This window comes from Callorhinus ursinus, unplaced genomic scaffold (genome assembly GCF_003265705.2).
Source record: "Callorhinus ursinus isolate GAN/ISIS: 27379988/994484 unplaced genomic scaffold, GSC_fseal_2.0 scaffold8, whole genome shotgun sequence".
Taxonomy (NCBI): domain Eukaryota; kingdom Metazoa; phylum Chordata; class Mammalia; order Carnivora; family Otariidae; genus Callorhinus; species Callorhinus ursinus.
This window is the reverse complement of record NW_027397070.1, coordinates 61,271,922-61,290,362: the sequence shown is the minus strand read 5'-3', so window position 1 is coordinate 61,290,362 and position 18,441 is coordinate 61,271,922. Positions and strand designations below refer to the sequence as shown.

Below are 18,441 nucleotides of genomic sequence, written 5' to 3'. Positions count from 1 at the left end.
TTCTTTTAGTATAATTGACACACTATGGTTTAATTTTAACCTTTAGCCTTGTTTCCATAGGTGTTCGAACACTCGAAATACCACTACTGAAAGTCATTGTTGGAAATGCAAATTTGTTGGAAGTTAAAGCTGAAGGCTCTTTTGATGATACTGATAGTTACATAATGAAAATTTCTGCAGCTAGCAAAGCTTTACGTCAAGTAAGATTTTCTTTAATTACAAAAAAGTCTATTAATTATGGAAAACTTACAATATAAGTCAAGGGAAAGAAGGGAAAATTACACATAATCCTACCTTTCAAGAATGACTAAGCACTTTTAACATTTGGGCAATTACAAAAAGGCAGTAAACCATTACGAGGTATACCTGAGTGGCTCAGTCAGTTAAGCATCTGCCTTCGGCTCAAGTCATGATCCTGGGGTCCTGGGATTGAGTCCCGCAACAGGCTCGCTGCTCAGCAGGGAGTCTGCCTCTCCCTCTGCCTGCAGTTCCCCTTGCTTGTGCTCTCTTTCTCTCTCTCTGCCTCTCTCTCTGACAAATAAATAAAACCTTAGCATTATAGAACAGAGGCTCAACAAGTGAGCTTTGGATAAGACTGCCTGGTACAGATCTCACTTTTGGTGCTGTCTGTGAACTTGGGAAGGTCTTTTTACTATGGTTAAGTCTTCTCATCTATGAATTGGAGATGATAATGACAATACCTGCCTCACAGGGTAGTTTCTGAGAATTCAATGTGATCATTCAAGTAGGGCATCTAAACGTCTGGCCTGTGGAGGGGTGCCTGGGTGGCTCAGTCGTTAAGTGTCTGCCTTCGGCTCAGGTCATGATCCCACGGTCCTGGGATCGAGCCCCACATTGGGCTGCCTGCTCAGTGGGAAGCCTGCTTCTCCCTCTCCCACTCCCCCTGCTTGTGTTCCCTCTCCCGCTGTGTCTATCAAATAAATAAATAAAATCTTTAAAAAAATAAATAAATGTCTGGCACATGGAAAAGGCTCAATCACTATGAACTGACAGTATTTTTCTTTTCTTTTTTCCCTGAAACTGGGAGAGCATTGTACATACACTTTAAACATTTTTCCCCTTCCACTTAACTATATGATTTAATCCTTTTGAGTCACTAAATATTTTTTCTACATATCCCAAAATTGTCTTTATCATTCAGACTTTGAGATATAGACCAAAGTAGAGTTTCCATATACCTAGTACTCAAACGGTAGTCAAGATTTTGCTACTTGTGTTTTATCATCTTCCCCCAACCTTTTGGTTTTTGTTTTATAGTCTGAGATATTTTAGAATGAAAGCAAGCATCATGTCATTTCACTCCTTATATGACTCAATATACATCTCTAAAAAATATGTGCATTATCTCTCGTATAACCATTATCATGCCATTGTTGTTCCTAAAACTTCTCCCCCTCCCCCTCCCCCTCCTCCTCCTCCTCCTCCTCCTTCTCCTTCTTCTTCTTCTTCGTATCCTACAAAAACTAGTCCATAATCAAATTCCCCAATTTTCTCAAAGATATTTTTATAGTTGTTTTGTGTGAATTGGGAGCCAAACAAGATTCACATGGTATGTGATTATTTTTTCTTAAGTGTCTTAGATACTAGTCAGTTTTCTTCATTTGCCATTGAATTGTAGAAATCAGATCAGCTGTGTTATAGATTGTCTAACATTTTGGATTCTTATGTTTGCTTCCTTGTCTCTTACTTAATTTGTGCCTCTCCCACCCCCAACCATATTTCCTTTAATAGTAGAATCCTGCATAGATTCTGGTTCAATGTGTTTTGGTAAAAATTTTTTAAAATATACCATTTTTAATGGCTACAGAGTATGGGGATAGAGGTACCAGAGTCTACAACATCATCACAGTTATTAGTATTTCTACATTTAAAAAAATTTTTATTTATTTGTTTTGAGAGAGACACAGAGAGAGCATGAACAAGGGGATGGCCAGAGGGAGATGGAGAGGGACAGGCAGACTCCCCACTGAGTGCAGAGCCTGATGCGGGGCTTAATCCCCTTCCTCTGCACTGTTTCTTATAGTTCTCATATAAGTGAAACTATGTGATAATTGTCTTTCTCTGATTGACTTATTTCACTCAGCATAATACCCTCCAGTTCCATCCACGTCAATGTAAATGGTAAGATTTCATCCTTTCCAATGGCTGAGTAATATTCCATTGTATAGATATACCACATCTTCTTTATCCATTCATCTGTTGATGGACATCTAGATTCTTTCCATAGTCTGGCTATTGTGGACATTGCTGCTATAAACATTGGGGTGCTGGTGCACCTTTGGATCACTACACCCATAACCAGCAAGGAAATTGAAGTAGTAATTTAACAGTTACTTTCAATAACCTTCATTTCTTTGGATGTTCTCAGGGTTCAACCTCATTGGCATTAGTTGTCTGGGGAGCATCTACTGAGTGCTTTGTCACAACAGTTGTACCAACGTTGAAAAACAGCTGTAGTTATCTCAAATCTATGCATCACATTCCTAGTAAACTCATCCCACTAGAAGACTGGATTAGCGGTGTTCACAAAGACAGTCAGGGTTTTAATATGATCAAAACTTTACCGGTAAGAAACCTAAGCAGATTGTTTTAAGGGTACCTGTGATATATTACTTTTGTGTGGATGGCTGGCTATTCCATCTTATCATTTCTTTCCTGAGATGCACAAAACACTCCAGTTATGGTTCAATCTTCCTGTCATCTTGAGGATGTGACAATTATTTATTTCTAAAATGCCAACACTTCCTGAAATAATGACTTTTCCTGGTAACTCAGTCTCACCATCTTAAAAATTATTTTATGCTATATTATGGTGGCACAATCTTGGGGATTTTGTGCTATATGCAGTTATTGGCCTTTATGTTGACCTGTCCTAATTCCATCTTACTGGTTCCATTTCAATGTAGTTACAATTTTAATTTCTGCCTTGTCAGAATCTGTGACACTTTAAAAAACATGTATTATTATTCCTTGCTGATGAACTTATTACTTAAGATTTTCTCTGTGTCAAAAAAAGCAACCGACCGAACTTGAAGATTTATTTACTAAATACACCACCAAGAATTTTTATAAGGTGTTGAAACTTTCTTGCATTTACTTTATGGTAGCTATTTTACACACTAAATTTTTTTTCACTTATTTACAAGTTCCAAACAATTATATTGCCGTGGGCTAAGGTTGTTGAAATCCCAGAAAAATAAGGTGTAGGGAGTGCAGGGAGAATAGAAATTTACTCGAATGCCTGGAACTAAAAATGAAATATTTGCTTTGAATGCTTTTCTGGAAAACCAAGAATTTTAAGTTAAATACTTAGTAAATAATTATGAATTACACGTTTTCTTTGCTTAATCACTTACAGATAAACTACAGGCCTCCATCTAATATGGGAATTGCTATTCCACTCACAGACAATTTTTACCATGTGGATCCCAGCAAACCTATACCAAGAAATCTATTTCCTAAGTCAAAGGTAAATAATTTTTGAACATACAAACCAGTTCTTATTGGAATTCAAGAAAACGTTCAGTGAAATTACAGATGGACCTAGCTGTGGGACTAAATGAGAAGGTTCATTCAAAATAATGTTCCATCTGCCCTGATATGTCAGTGTTTATTACTATTCCTACTACCCTGTTCCTCCTCCTCTTCCTTTAGTCCCCCTTTCATTTTTTTTAAAAGATTTTTTTATTTAAGAGAGACACAGAGCATAAATGGGGAGGAGCAAGGAGAGTGTCTGGCACTGTTCTGGGTACAAAAGATGCAGTAGAGAGTAAAATAGATTTCAAAACAACAACAACAACCCTGACTTAATGTAGTTTACCTTTTTATGAAACACAATAAATAAAACAAATGAGTAAAACCTTAAAATTGTAATAAGTGCACTGAAGAACAAGAAAGGAGAGAAGGGGGACAGGGAGTGGGTACCACTGGGGGTGGGGCTTCCATGTCTAAATAGCATGGTCAAGGCAGCCCTCACAACAATGGTGATGTTTAAGCAAAGACCCGAAGACAGTGACAGAGTGCACCATGAACTATCTGGCAGAAGAGCATTCCAGACAGAGCAATTTCCTTGGCTTCAAAGGCCCTGAGATGGAAATTCATCTGGCATATTTGAAGAACTACATGGAGGCCAGTGTGGCTGGAGCAGATTAACCCGGGAGGAAATCAGGTCAGATGGAATGCCAAGGCCAAATCATAAAGGACCTGACAGACCATTGTGAGAATTTGGCTTTAGTTCTGAATTACATGCAATGACAAGGGAGAGTCGTTGTTGTTGTTGTTGTTTAAGACTTTATTTATTTGACAGAGAGAGTACATCAGGAGGAGCATCAGGCAGAGGGTAAGGGAGAGGCAGGCTCCCCGCCAAGCAGGGAGCCCGATGTGGGACTCAATCCCAGCACCCTGGGATCAAGACCTGAGCTGAAGGCAGCCGCTTAACCGACTGAGCCATCCAGGCATCCTGACAAGGGAGAGTTTTGAACAAAAGAAACAAGCATTTTATGTCTTTCTAGGTGTGTGTGTGTGTACATATACAATGCATGCACATACGGAATGGGTGTGAATGTCTGTGCACATCTATAGGTAGGCAGGTGTGTTCTTCTGGATGGAGATTCCACAGGCATCTGTGAGGTTTCCTCAGGAAGCCACCCCATCACATACTCTTCCTCTCAACCTCATGGTTTCTGTCTGTTCTTTCTATCTTGTTCACTCCATACTCCAGAGAGGCAGAGTGCTGCTGGGTTTGGTTGTTTTCTAGGCGGAACATTGGTAGGAGTTTAAATGTGTTGGATCAAATAGTCTTCTTTCTTTAGGATACCTTTCGTTTCACTGGGCTGGCCATGTGAGATGGGTCTGGGGGCTCCTTTTGTCTGAGAAAAGATGCTCTCACTCCACTGATCCCCTTTGAAGTCCAAAGGGTAACCTGGGAGAGGTCAGGAGAAAGGGGTCCATTTAGAGTTCTTGGCTCCAAAACCACATCCAGAAGTAGCAGTAAGAGGAGAGGGGCTAATGGGGCACCTGGGTGGCTCAGTCGGTTAGGTGTCTGACTTCAGCTCAGGTCATGATCTCAGGGTCCTGGGACTGAGCACTGCATCAGGTTCCCTGCTCAGTGGGGAGTCTGCTTCTCCCTTACCCTCTGCCTGCCGCTCCTCCTGAGGTACTCTCTCTGTCAAATAAATAAAATCTTAAACAACAACAACAACAACAACAACAACAACTCTCCCTTGTCATTGCATGTAATTCAGAGCTAAAGCCAAATTCTCACAATGGTCTGTCAGGTCCTTTATGATTTGGCCTTGGCATTCCATCTGACCTGATTTCCTCCCGGGTTAATCTGCTCTAGCCACACTGGCCTCCATGTAGTTCTTCAAATATGCCAGATGAATTTCCATCTCAGGGCCTTTGAAGCCAAGGAAATTGCTCTGTCTGGAATGCTCTTCTGCCAGATAGTTCATGGTGCACTCTGTCACTGTCTTCGGGTCTTTGCTTAAACGTCACCATTGTTGTGAGGGCTGCCTTGACCATGCTATTTAGACTTGGAAGCCCCACCCCCAGTGGTACCCACTCCCTGTCCCCCTTCTCTCCTTTCTTGTTCTTCAGTGCACTTATTACAATTTTAAGGCTTTACTCATTTGTTTTATTTATTGTGTTTCATAAAAAGGTAAACTACATTAAGTCAGGGTTGTTGTTGTTGTTTTGAAATCTATTTTACTCTCTACTGCATCTTTCGTACCCAGAACAGTGCCAGACACAAGGAGTGCTTTCAGACTATTGAACAATCTGATAATGCACATTTGTACATATATTATTATATACTCAACACATGAGGAGGTTGACTTCTTGTTGAATCTTGCATTTTGGGGTAAGAAGCTCTGCTCCAGGCAATGACTAGCTATAATACTGCATTCTTCTTCAATTCCAGTCAATTAAAAACTTCTGTGTGTGGATGAAAGGACACTGTCAAGAAAGTGAAAAGACACTCACTGAATGGGAGACAATATTTGCAATTCATGTATCTGATAAGGATCTAGTATCCAGACTATCTCAAGATCTCTTATAACTCCACAACAAAGAGACAAACCACCCAGTCAGAAATAGATGAAGTCTCTAAATAGACAGTCCTCCAGAGAAGATATACAGATGGCCAACAAGCCCATGAATGATGCTCAATATCATTAATCCTTACATAAATGTAAATCAAAATCACAATGAGATACCACTTCACACACATTAGGATACCTATAATAATATTTTTAATGGAAAATGACAAATGTTGGTGAGGATGTGGAGAAATTGGAACCCTCATACATTGCTGAGGAGACCATGAAATGGTGCAGCAAATATTTTGGCAGGTCTTCAGAAAGTTAAACATATAGAATTACTCTATGGCCCAACAATTTTACTCCTAGATATACATCCCCCCAAAATTGAGAATGTATGTTCAAACAGAAAATTTATATCAGCATTATGCATAATAGCCAAAGAAGGGAAACAACCAAATATCCATTAACTGATGAATGGATAAACAAAATAGGCAATATCCACACAATAGAATATTACTCAGTCATAAAAAGGAATGAAGTATTGCCATATGCCACCACAGTATTTGGCAATACTGCCAAAAACAGTATTGAACAAAAGAAAACAAACACAAAAGCTATGTACTGTATATTTCCACTTATATAAGATGTCTGGAATAGGAAAATTCATAGAGATAGAAAATAGAATGAATAGATGGGCTGGGGGAAATGAAGAGTAACTACTTTTTTTAAGATTTTATTTTTAAGTAATCTCGACACCCACCAACGGGGTTTGAACTCACAACCCTGAGATCAAGAGTCCCATGTTCCATTGACTGAACCAAGCAGGAGCCCCAGTGGGAATAACTATCAATGGGTACAGGGTTTCCATTTGGGCTGATGAAAATGTTCTGGAATTAGACAGTCATGATGATTGAACAACATTCCTAATGTACTAAAACTCACCAAATTGTACACTTGAAAATGGTTAAAATGGTGAATTTTATCTCAATAAAAAGAAGAAGAAGAAAAAAGAAGCTGGGGGGATGGTAATCCTAAAATAAAAAGTAAAAGGAAGAATAACATTTTAAAAAATAGAGCTGATTATCAAAATCAAAAGCCAATCTCTAGCAAGAGTGATCAAATAAAAAATGAATGACAAATGGACAGTTATAATGGAGATTTTAAATGGCATTGGTGAATGCCACGAAGAAAGGCAGTTTGAAATGGTAGACTTGGAGAGGGTTCCATAGAGTCCACAGTCCCATCATATCACGTTGGCTCCTTCTAGGTCTCTGTCTTCATGTCTGCAATGGGAGGGGCCCAGAACAGGGAGTCTGGTGGTCCTCATGTGCTGCATTCAGAATAACACAGGCTTTGTAGGTCTCATGCGTGTTAATCATCAACCTGACAAGCAGCTGATACTTGAGATCAAATTACCAAGCAAGGAAACAAAATTCAGAAATACTGTACTTTGAGTCCATTATTAATGGACTTTTCCCCCCCTCTTACCTTCTCAGGGATTTTATTCATTCGGGAAACAAATATTTAGTGAACATTTACTCAATTTGCAGAAGTCCTGCCACAAAAAAAGCAAGTCACCTATATTCTATTTGCAGAGATCTGGTAAATTCAAGCAGTGCGCTAACATGTCTACTCGGGAGGAGTGTAACTGCACAAATGATCAGAAGTTTTCACATGCTGTTGCTTTCTCAGATTGCAGAGAAAAGGTAAGGTAATTTTTAATTGCCTGAAGACTAAGTACTTTCATATTAATATAAGATTCTGAAGTGTGCATTTTGATTAAATATGAAAGTTAAGACATGGAACTAATGTCTTATGACATAGAACTAAACAGGGCACAGAGCTCGGAAGATCTGGATTTAAATATTCCAAAACAAGGTAACGAACCACCACTGCAAAATAGAATAATACTTGCCCACACTGTCCATTTCACAGGCTTCTTATAAAGATACACACACGTGTGTGTGTGTGTGTGTGTGTGTGTGTATCTATATGAAAACAACTTGTAACCTGTCATACACTACACTAGATTACAATGGATATTGATTCATTCCGAAATTACTGAGTATCTAATGTGTATCAGTACTGGGAATATAGAAGTTGAAGTCCTTGTAATCAAGGAGCTCAGCTTGGTAGTATTGATAAAATAGAAGACTATAGTATTGTTTAAGAGAATGGGTTCTGTGTCAAATATTTGATTCTGTTAATCTCAAAGTGTTCAGAGGTGTATCAGATGGATATTGGTGTTTGCATTAGCTAAGTTAAATGTGCACTTAAGTAGGTCTATTTCAAGGCCTTGTAAGACTATATGATAGCATTATAGACTCTCTCGCTCTCTCTCTATATTTATCCTTTATATAAAATCACTTAATACCATATCGAGCATAGTGTTAGCAGTGAATTAGGAAGGTTGTTATATATACCCCTACAACTCTCCCCTCACTGAATTGCAATAATATTTGTTGAGCTTTTACTATCTACTAAACACTGCTCTAAGCACTCTCCATGATTTGCCTCATTTAATTTGAGGCACAGACAAGCCAGGTAATTTGCCAAAGATTACATCATTAATACATGAGAGAGCTAGATTTGGACTCTGACTCCAGAGCCTGAGCTTCATGAGTGTGGCTGAAAGATCATGGCTGGATGGGAGAGAGGCGGAAAGGTGGTGGGCAAGGTCCAATTCATGCAGTGCCCTATGAGATATGAGTTAGCCAAAAAAGTTTGAATACCATCATAATGAATTCCTGAAAAGGGCCAAAAGAAAGTTACAAATTTTGTTACCACAATATTTGTGCATTACTTTTGGAGTTCACGTTCATTCTACTCTAAGACAGATTGTTTTTCATGGGCCGAGAAGGCAGGAACCCTAAGAGGCGCATGTCATTTAGAATGGCCAAACTCTTGGGGAAATATATTTATTCACCCTTTACGAGGAAATGAAATTAGTCTTGAATTTTCCAAATTGACATTCATTCTTGGAATTTGAACTTTAGGTTCCTCGTTTTAAGTTTCCAGTTACACAATATCCAGTTTCTTTGGAAATTTACAGTGAGGATGGACGTATCCCAGTGGAAACTCCATATCTGGTTACCGTGACAGAAGTGAATAAGAGGGAAAACTGGAAACTAAGTAGGGTTTGCTTTCTTCTACGGTTATTTTGTCTTATAATTAATGTTGTTATTATCTAGGTAAGTGGCTTATAAAATCTGTTTACACAAGGAACAACCAAGAGTCAGACACCTAACTGACTGAGCCACCCAGGCACCCCTCTTTGGAGAAGAATTTGAATCAACTGGCACATTGCTATTCACTCTCCTCCTCTTGCTCCCATGTATTTCATTATTACTTTCGGTGCCCTGGATTTCATGGCATAAAAGCATTTTTGGTAAAATATTTGAAAAGCAATTTTGTAGATGAGAGGCAAAAATGATTGAATTTGTGCTACATAGTTGTCTCTTTTGACTGCTTTTGCAATATTACAGAGGAAGTTCTAAAAGTATGGCCAGATAGCCTATAGAACCTGTCTTCTAGGGGCACCAGTCTGACTCAGTCCGAAGAGCATGCGACTCTTGATCTCAGGTCATGAATTCAAGCTCACGTTGGGTGTAGAGATTACTTAAATAAATAAAACTTAAAAAAAAAAAAGAATCTATCTTCTAATTTTACAAGCAAAGTTTCTTCAAAATTCTATGGTAAAATAATTTAAGGGATGCAGAAACTTTATTAAATAAGAAAAATGAGGGGTACCTGGCTGGCTCAGTTAGTAAAGCATGTGACTCTTGATCTTGGGGTTATAAATCCAAATCCCACATTGGGTGTAGAGATTACTTGACAATAAAATCTTTCGGGTATCTGGGTGGCTCAGTCAGTTAAGCATCTGACTCTTGATCTCAGCCTAGGTCTTGATCTCAGGGTCATGAGCTCAAGCCCCACATTGGGCTCCATGCTGGACATGTAGCCTTCTAAAAAAATAATAATTAAATAATAAAATAAAATCTTTTTTACTTGGGGAGGGGCAGAGGGAGAGAGAGAATCTTAAGCAGGCTCCATGCCCAGCTCGGAGCCCAACGTGCTGCTCGACCTCACAATCCTTAGATCATGACCTGAGCTGAAGTCAAAAGTCAGACTATTAACTGATTGAGCCACCCAGGCACCCCAGAGGTCTTATCCTTCTTGATAGTGTCCCTGAGGAGATGCAATGTTAGCTACAAGGCCTAATTTTCCCTAAATATATTTTCTATATAGTCAAGCCGAATCAAAAGTCTGGGATAACTTAGTCATGTTACAGAGTAAAATCCTTCATTGTACCTTGATTATGTAGCAAATTTTATGCAAAATGTGAAAATATTATAAGTATGCTTAAAAGATACTTCATGTACTTTTAGAACACAGTGTACCAGACAATATAAAAAAGTTGAAAAATTACTTGGAACCACGTCTTAATGCTCCAGTGTATAATCCTTTAGGCCTCAACTTAAGTATAAAGGTGAGTTGACAGAACTTCTGTTTTTCCTGTTTTGAGTTGAAGTAAAACATATATGTCTAAACAAAGATTGGTTTAAGTTTTAAAGTATAAGCGTCAATCAATGGTAGAAATTGCATCTTTAAAGTATATGGAGGGTGTTTATTTTTCCTCCCTTTCTCTTGATATTATTATTTCTAAAAGTATCTGAAAGTTGAATTTAACATTAACTTACTGTTTTTTGAGCTGATAGGCAAACCTAATAGATTATTTTTCAAGATGGAGTAGAAAGGGTATTTCCAAAATTTAGGGAATAAAACGGTTTTGGTATCCTTCATCTGGATGTACACAGGTGTCTTCTGGTTCTAGCTGCCCGTAAGAACACATGAAGTTGATATAATCCAGATAATTGTTACAAAAGCTGATAAAAACAAGTGGACATATCAAAACCATGAATATGAGGATTAGCCCAAATTACCTATCAAGGTCATGTTAGGCTTTATGTTTATATTTCTTCATTTTTTTTTTTTTTAGATTTTATTTATTTGACAGACACACAGTGAGAGAGAGAGCACAAGCAGGGGGAGTGGAAGAGGGAGAAGCAGGCTTCCCGCTGAGCAGGGAGCCCGATGTGGGGCTCGATGTGGGCTCAATCCCAGGACCCTGGGACCATGACCTGAGCCAAAGGCAGACGCTTAATGACTGAGCCACCCAGGCGCCTTATATTTCTTCATTCTAAAACCAAGTTTCAGCTTTTGTCCTTCTTCCCCCATTTTTATTTTGATACATGAAGTAGATGCCCTAGGAAGGGGATCCTATCTTTCTTTGCAACATCTATAGGTTAAGTGGCTCCAGTGTGTATTTTAACTTAAAGGAACATACGTGTCTGTGCTGCTAATGACCAAGTGCCTTTTTTCCACAGGGCTCTGAGCTTTTTCACTTCAGAGTGTCCGTTGTTCCAGGGGTCACTTTTTGTAACTTAGTTGAAGAATTTCAGGTATGGTAAATGCACAAGGTACCGATGGGGTGATGGCTGGGGAAGTAGCATAACAAGTGTCAGTGCAAGAGACACAAAAGAGAAAAACGGCAAAATTTGTGTGATGGACAAGGCCTGGAGACAGGGGATCCTGGAGAAAGGGGGGTGACATTGTCAGTAATGATGAAGGTAGAGTGTATGACATGTAACAGTACCCATCAGTGGTGGGAAAATTTTAATAAGTGCCTGTATTTGTTTTTGTTCTCTCTCCATCTTCCATTTTTAACTCATTTTCAGACTTTTACCACATTTCCTCTCACCCCATGTCCCCAAAGAAACATATGTCTTTAACATTTTAGTTTCCATTATAATCTTCCTGATTATCTTCATTGTAATGGTAGAGTCTTAATACACCAAAAGCCATCAAGATCTGAAAGTTTTGGGAACCAAAATCAATCTCCCCAAATTACCCCATGATGTGCAATAATTCAGTTATGCTTCTTCACATAACGACAATGGCTACCAGGATGAGAAGGAATGAGGATTTGATTAAATTGATTAATGACTCCTTCATTATCAAATACTGTTACCACATTATCAAAAACAAGATCTCTGTCTCTCTCTCCCCTCCCTCCTTTCCTTCCTCTTTCCCTCTCCCGTTCCTCCCTCTTCCCCCACACCTCTCCTTTTTCTATCCTGACCCTGCCTTAAGGCCAGCCCCAGTAATGGATCTGCACTGCTGTAAATGTGTGTTAACTAACTGGAATTTAAATAAAAACTTAAAAAATAAAATAAAATTGGTGAAAATATAGTCATTCAAAAAACAAAAACAAAGAAGCATAGCAAAGGCTTCAAAATAAACCTGCAATATAAACACCACTTAAGTTCTGGAATAACCCCTGAGTAACACAGGAACCAGAAAGACACAGAGCATAGCCAAAGTTTTGAAACTGAACTGACACCAGAGCCACCACTGAGAGTAAAGTGTAACTTGATCTTAACTCAACCAGTGTAGCCAACTGCTAAAACAAACAAAACCCCAATATTTTCCAGAGAATTTTTAATAAGACTCAGAGTCTCACAACAGAACCATCTTAAATGTCCAGGATAAAATCCCAGATCACTCAATATGCCAATAACTAAGAAAATATAATAGATTCTCAAAAGAAAAGACAATCAGCAATTGATGGCAAATGAAATGATCAGAAGATGTTTTAAACCAGCCATGATAACCAGACTCTGTGAGGTAAAGGTAAACGAGTTTTGAAATGACTGAAAAGGGAAAGGGAGAAATTCTCAGCAGAGAAATGGAAGCTATAAAAAAGAAAACCAAATGGAAATTTTAGAACTGAAAAATACAATATTTAAAATTTAAAAAATCACTGGATAGATTTGCTAGCAGAACAAATATGCAGAGAAAAAAAAATCAGTGAATTTGAAAACAAACGAGTAGAAATCCACTCTGAAGAAAAAAGACTTTAAAAGGAGTGGCCTCAGGGATCTATGTGATAGTATCAAAAGTCTGACCTTTGGGTCCCCAGAGCCCATGCAGGACAGAAAAAGGGACTAATGCAGAAAAAAGAAGGATGATGAAGGGGAGGAGGGGGAGGAATGGGAGAAAAGGGAGGAGGAATGGGAGGAGAGGGAGGTGGGAGGAGGAGTGGGGAGGGGAGGGGAGGGGTAAGGGAGGGGGAGGAGAAGGAGGAGAAAAGAGGAAAGAATAAAGGCTGAAAATGTCCCAAATTTGGTGAAGACGTAAATTTACATATTTAAGAAGCTTAGTGAATCCAGAGCAAGATATAGAGATTCTGCCTAAACATATCATAACCAAACTACTAAAAATGAAAAATAAAAAAATATTGAAAGCAGCCAAAACAACAGCAACAACAAAGCCATGTAAGTGAACAATAATTTGAATGACTGCTGATTTTTCCTCAGAAACCATGGAAGCTAGAAGAAAGTTGCCCAACGTGGGAGGAAGGACTGCCAATCCAGAATTCTGTATCCAGTGACAATATCCTTCAGGAATGAAGGAAAAATAAAAGCACTCTCAGATGAAGGAAAACTAAGATAATCCGCTGTTGGCGGAACTTCTCTTTTTAAAAAAAACACAAAGAATTTCTTCAGACTGAAAAGAAGTGTCAACAGAAGGAAACAAAGCTTCTGGAATGAAGGAGGAACCACAAAAAAAATAAATAAAAGAAAGACGGGAAGTGATTGTACAGTTAACCAAGGGAGAGAATCATTAACAGTAGAAAAAGAGTGTAAGTTTCTTGGGACTGTCGACACCTGCTTTTGAAAGTATCCTGAAACAATGGGGATTTTTGCGCACCTTAAAGGACATTATTGGGGTAATTGACAAAATTTGAATAACGCCTGTAGAATAGAGAACAGCACTGTCTCAGTGTTAATGCCTTGATGTTGGCAATTACACTGTGGCTATTTAAGTGAATTCTTTGTGTTTAAGAAATACAAGTCGAAGTATTTTGGCAGTAAAGAGATAATGTGTCTAGGAGACACTCTTCTATGATTCTGGGGTTTAACCTTTTTTTAGACATGGTGTGGAATATTTGGATAGTCAAAGAAGAATGGAAGGGAAACATTTGAAGAAAAACTGTTTTCAAGAACTGTAGACATGGCCATTTAGCTGGCGAATACAGAATTCAGAGGTGATACAGCCTTCTACTCTTAAAAAAATAATGGATGGCTTAACTGAACAAGTGAAATGTTTCTAGAGTCTAGTAAGGTGACTAAAATTTTATTTTATGTAAAAATTGGGTAAGGAAGTCATTCTGGGTGGAGGGAACAGCAGCAGCAAAAACACAAGTAAGAGAAAGCATCAAGCTTATCTCTTGAACGGCTTCTATCCATTTGGCTGGAATGTAAGGTTCTGTATGAGAAAGTGGATAGGTTAGGGTCAAACTGTGGGAGACCTTAAAGCTCATAATAAGAACTTTAGAATGTTCCTGTCAGCAAGAAGAAGCCATTAAACATTTTTGAAAAAAGGTGTTCAGGGATGGAGCCCATGGTCTACAGCAGTCCAGTCAGAGTGAATCACAGGATTTTTGCACCAAATGCTGAGACATGGATTTGCTCTTTTTTGATGATATTGAACAAAACAGCTTGTGGCCCCAAGAGCTGCTGTCAGCCATGAGGGCTGTGGGGTCTAAGAGGGGAGATACCCAACACTGAGGAAGCAGAACGGAAAGATGCAAACAAAAGCCAAATAGACCAAGATTACAATGAATTGTTTCCTCTGGCTCTTTCTAACTTCAGCATGGAAAAGAAAATTCACTTTTGTGATTACACGTAGCATACAATTGTCTCTCTCATTGGCCACAAACAGATTAGATCTTTCTTAACAAAGCTAATCATCCATACTCCTCTGATGGTCCTGCTTAGAAGGAAGATTTTTGTTTTCTTGTAGTACCATCCTGAAGACCACAAGTGGAATATCACATCCAATATCTAACATTTTCTATCAAATTCCCAATAATTCCAGTACCATTGGGCACACACCATTGGCTCTACAGTACAACAGGAGATGGCTAAGCCAGCTGATCCATTACCACGAGGATACTTAACTGCCCAGATGGGAAAGAACGGTTTTTCACTGCTTTCCACACCACTTAGCCAGGACCATCTTTTCAATTCTGCTGCTTATAACATCCCACTTCTGGTACCAGTTCTGTATCATCAAAATTATTTTCGTTACAAATAAAGCAACTTCACTTTTTTTTTTAAGGTGTTTTATAGACAGACGGGTGTCTTACAAAGACGAATCTGGCAATGTTATTATGTCAACATGGATTGACAGCCCAGAGAGGAGGCTGAGCGGTTTGTTCATACAAAGGGAGGTAATAAAGCTCACAGTAGCAGGATTGAAAATGGAAAGGAAAGAATGAATCTGAGAGATATCGTAAAAGAATCGATGGCATATGAGGGTTGTTTCAAAGAAAAGGCATACCTCCTTTGGTCAGTGGGAGGATGGTGGTACCTTTAACTTGAGCTGTATCCTAAAGCAGCTTACCCATCCTTAGCATTTTCCCACATTCTCCACTGTCCTATTTCCACTCATCTCTACTTTCTTCTACCTCAAAATATGATCTAGCTTCCTACTTCACAGAGAAAACCCAAGTCACTGGGCTCGAACCACCTTACTCTCTATATGCCCCCACTTCTAGAATTAACGTATATGGCACCCATCCTAGCCTCAAGTCTCAGAGAAAAAGACACCTCTGTGCCTCTCTGTCAACAATCCTGTCTCTCTTCTAGGCACTCGTTTTTATTCGTTATCCATTCAGGTGTAGGAAGTGTTTTGAATATACAGAAATTTCCCTATGTTGGCACATAGAGGATTTTCTAAAAAGATGACAGCTTGAAGGAGCACATGCTTATTCCCTCTCCCTGGAATGCCCATTCTTCTCCTTGTCTTCTGTGAACCCACTTATTCTTCAAGATGCAGCTCAGGAAGTGCTTTCCCTGGTCACCCTCGGCAGTTAGGCATTTCCTAACTGTGTTCCCATGGCACTCTGTCCGTTCCTCTGTAATTGAACACAGAGTGTTTTCCTGCCATCTAAGTATCCTGCCGACCTCTGTGGTTAAAGACCTAGGACAATAGAATTTATGTTCTGTATTGCATGCAAACGGTTACTTACCAGATTGTCCAGAGACTGTTCCTAGGCTTTGTGGATGCTGAATATCTGTATGTACCTGAGCAGAAGTTTGCTAAATTGATTAATAGTGTCTCCACCGTTAATGGAAATCATATAAAGTTCAGCGTCTTAAATGACTAGATTCAGAAAACTAAAAGACTGTGCTTTTTCTGTTGCAGATTTATGTTGATGAAGTACCATTGCCATTTCCAGGACACACACTCATAGCTGTTGCAGCGGCTGTAGCACTGGGGGGGTTAATTTTTACAACATTTATGTTTCAAATACGTAACATCCACCCAAGTGATATGTGCCAAAAATTGATGAGGAGAAACAAAGTGAACTTGTCAAATTTCAGCATGAATCAGATGGCTCATAGATCAAAATCTGAATAGGGAACCGGTGATAATCACAATTTTCTCTGAATGTCCTGGCTTTATGAGACAATTCCTAGAACAATATATTTAAATGTTAATATAAAAACAAGAAAAAAATACTTCAGGATGACCATTTATAACTCAAATCGCTACTCGTCAAATATGTTTACTGTTCTGTTTTCTTATTTTAAATATGTGGAAAATGTCTTCTGTTAACGCTTACATAGAAGATTTTCCTTGAAGTTTTTACAAAACTGTAAAATGAATAAGCATCTCTGTGTGGACTGCGTTTTCTGTATTTTTTAGCTTGGAATGGGTTTTTGGTATTTTTTGGCTTTTATTGACTAGAGCCCATGCTGTGGGATCAGGACACCCGAGCCTTGCTCTGTTCAAGAAAGAACGTGGGTAGAATGCAGTCATGCCAGAGAAAGGCAGGTGTGGGGGAGGCTCATCTGCAAGTGTGCTGGCAGAGCTTCATGGGAATTAAAGAGAAAGCCATTTGGGTTTCTTGAAGCAATTTCAAAATGAGATAGTAGTACCTAAAAAGAGGGAAATGTGACCTCCATTATGGGGGTGTTGGAAGAACACTGGGCAAGGTATTGGTTTACAAACCTACATACAAGCATGTGGAATTCCAAAAGATGTACCTCTGCATGCTCTGTCAAAGCACCCGTTCCCAAATAGAAGATGACAATACATTCCGAGATCAGAGCTATAGTCTCTTGGCAAAGCTCTGAAGGAGTGGCACACTGCTTTGACAACGTAAGGAGAAGCTAAGTATCTAGTCCAGAAGAGTGTGTTTTCCTCATATACCGGGAACCAAGAAAAGCCACATGACAGTCTTGGTTTCCAATTCAGTGGAATCATTATCGTGTTCACAGAAAGAAGCACTGCTACACTGGCTAGAGAGACCCCTTGTTCAGGACACAGAAAGCAGAACTCTCAGTAGGGTTTTATTAAGTGAAATCATTCACTCTCCATCCCTTGTCTCCCAAGTGACTGTGCTGTAGCTATAGGAAACCACCCTGTATACTGGGGATTATGACACGGGACATATATTCCAGCAACCAGGGAAATTGCCAGTGTCCAAGGGGCCATTGTGCATGAACTTTCAACAGACCTTCTCCTTATCATAAGACCACCCGTTTCTGGGTGACGGAGTAACAATAATGCAGTGAATCCCAGAACATCAGCGCATTGCCTCACTTGTTTTTGTGAAGTTGCGGACAGAGTCAGAGGCAAATTTGCCTCTGAGAGATCAAAACACTTAAGAATCCATACGTGCTGAAAAGATGATTGTATCTCCCCAAGCGTAATTAAAATAAAATGTTGACTTAACACAAAACTTCAACATATGTGGAAGTGAGAATAACTTCTGTCTAGATTTTCTGATTAGAAAATTCCGAAAAAATTCATCAGGGCTTTACTATTCGCATTTTGGGGGGCAAGGGTTGTCCCATTCCTTGTGTTGGCGCATAAAGGGGCAGAGATGGAAGAATACCATGGAAGCATATAAGGCTTTCGGAGCGAATGGGCAGGCTGGGTGTCTTCACCCGGCACCCAGAACTACCTTGTACGTTTGCAAGTAGGATAAAATCTCAGACTCTTCACAGAGATTGATACAAACAAGACATAAATTTGTTCATGGGTCTGCGGGTTCATGAGAAGAGAGTAACCAGATCTGTACTACAGCCTCTATTGGACTAGAGGCCACTCAAAGCTGCCACTTTTAGAACCAAAATGCATTAGAGCAGAATATTCTAAATGGTATGTGATGTGGGCTGCCTCACATTTCCCAAACGACCTGCCAGGTACTGTTTATCCTTCTATGTGGTAGGGAATGCAAGGCGCTCTTGCCTGTCCTTTACCCTGGATTAGGAGGCCCCCACAGGCTCCAGAATCCTGA

General features: G+C 39.3%; 1 protein-coding gene across 19 annotated transcripts in view; it reads left to right on the top strand.

Annotated features, from left to right (window-relative positions):
* Positions 1-17,861, top strand: part of CATSPERB (cation channel sperm associated auxiliary subunit beta) — a 103,582-nt gene extending 85,721 nt beyond the window's left edge. For 14 of the 19 annotated variants that reach the window (XM_073895791.1, XM_073895786.1, XM_073895780.1 and 11 more), the window contains 8 exons: positions 61-200; positions 2,390-2,587; positions 3,380-3,490; positions 7,658-7,768; positions 9,059-9,194; positions 10,451-10,551; positions 11,450-11,524; positions 16,338-17,861. In XM_073895791.1, coding sequence (XP_073751892.1) covers positions 61-200; positions 2,390-2,587; positions 3,380-3,490; positions 7,658-7,768; positions 9,059-9,194; positions 10,451-10,551; positions 11,450-11,524; positions 16,338-16,553 — 1,088 coding nt within the window. In that variant the 3' untranslated portion in view covers positions 16,554-17,861. Of the gene's footprint in view, positions 1-60; positions 201-2,389; positions 2,588-3,379; positions 3,491-7,657; positions 7,769-9,058; positions 9,195-10,450; positions 10,552-11,449; positions 11,525-13,441; positions 13,768-16,337 lie in introns of all 19 variants that reach the window. The other 5 variants (XR_012379136.1, XR_012379137.1, XR_012379138.1 and 2 more) reach the window with 5 other exon arrangements.
* Positions 17,862-18,441: the final 580 nt, after the last annotated feature.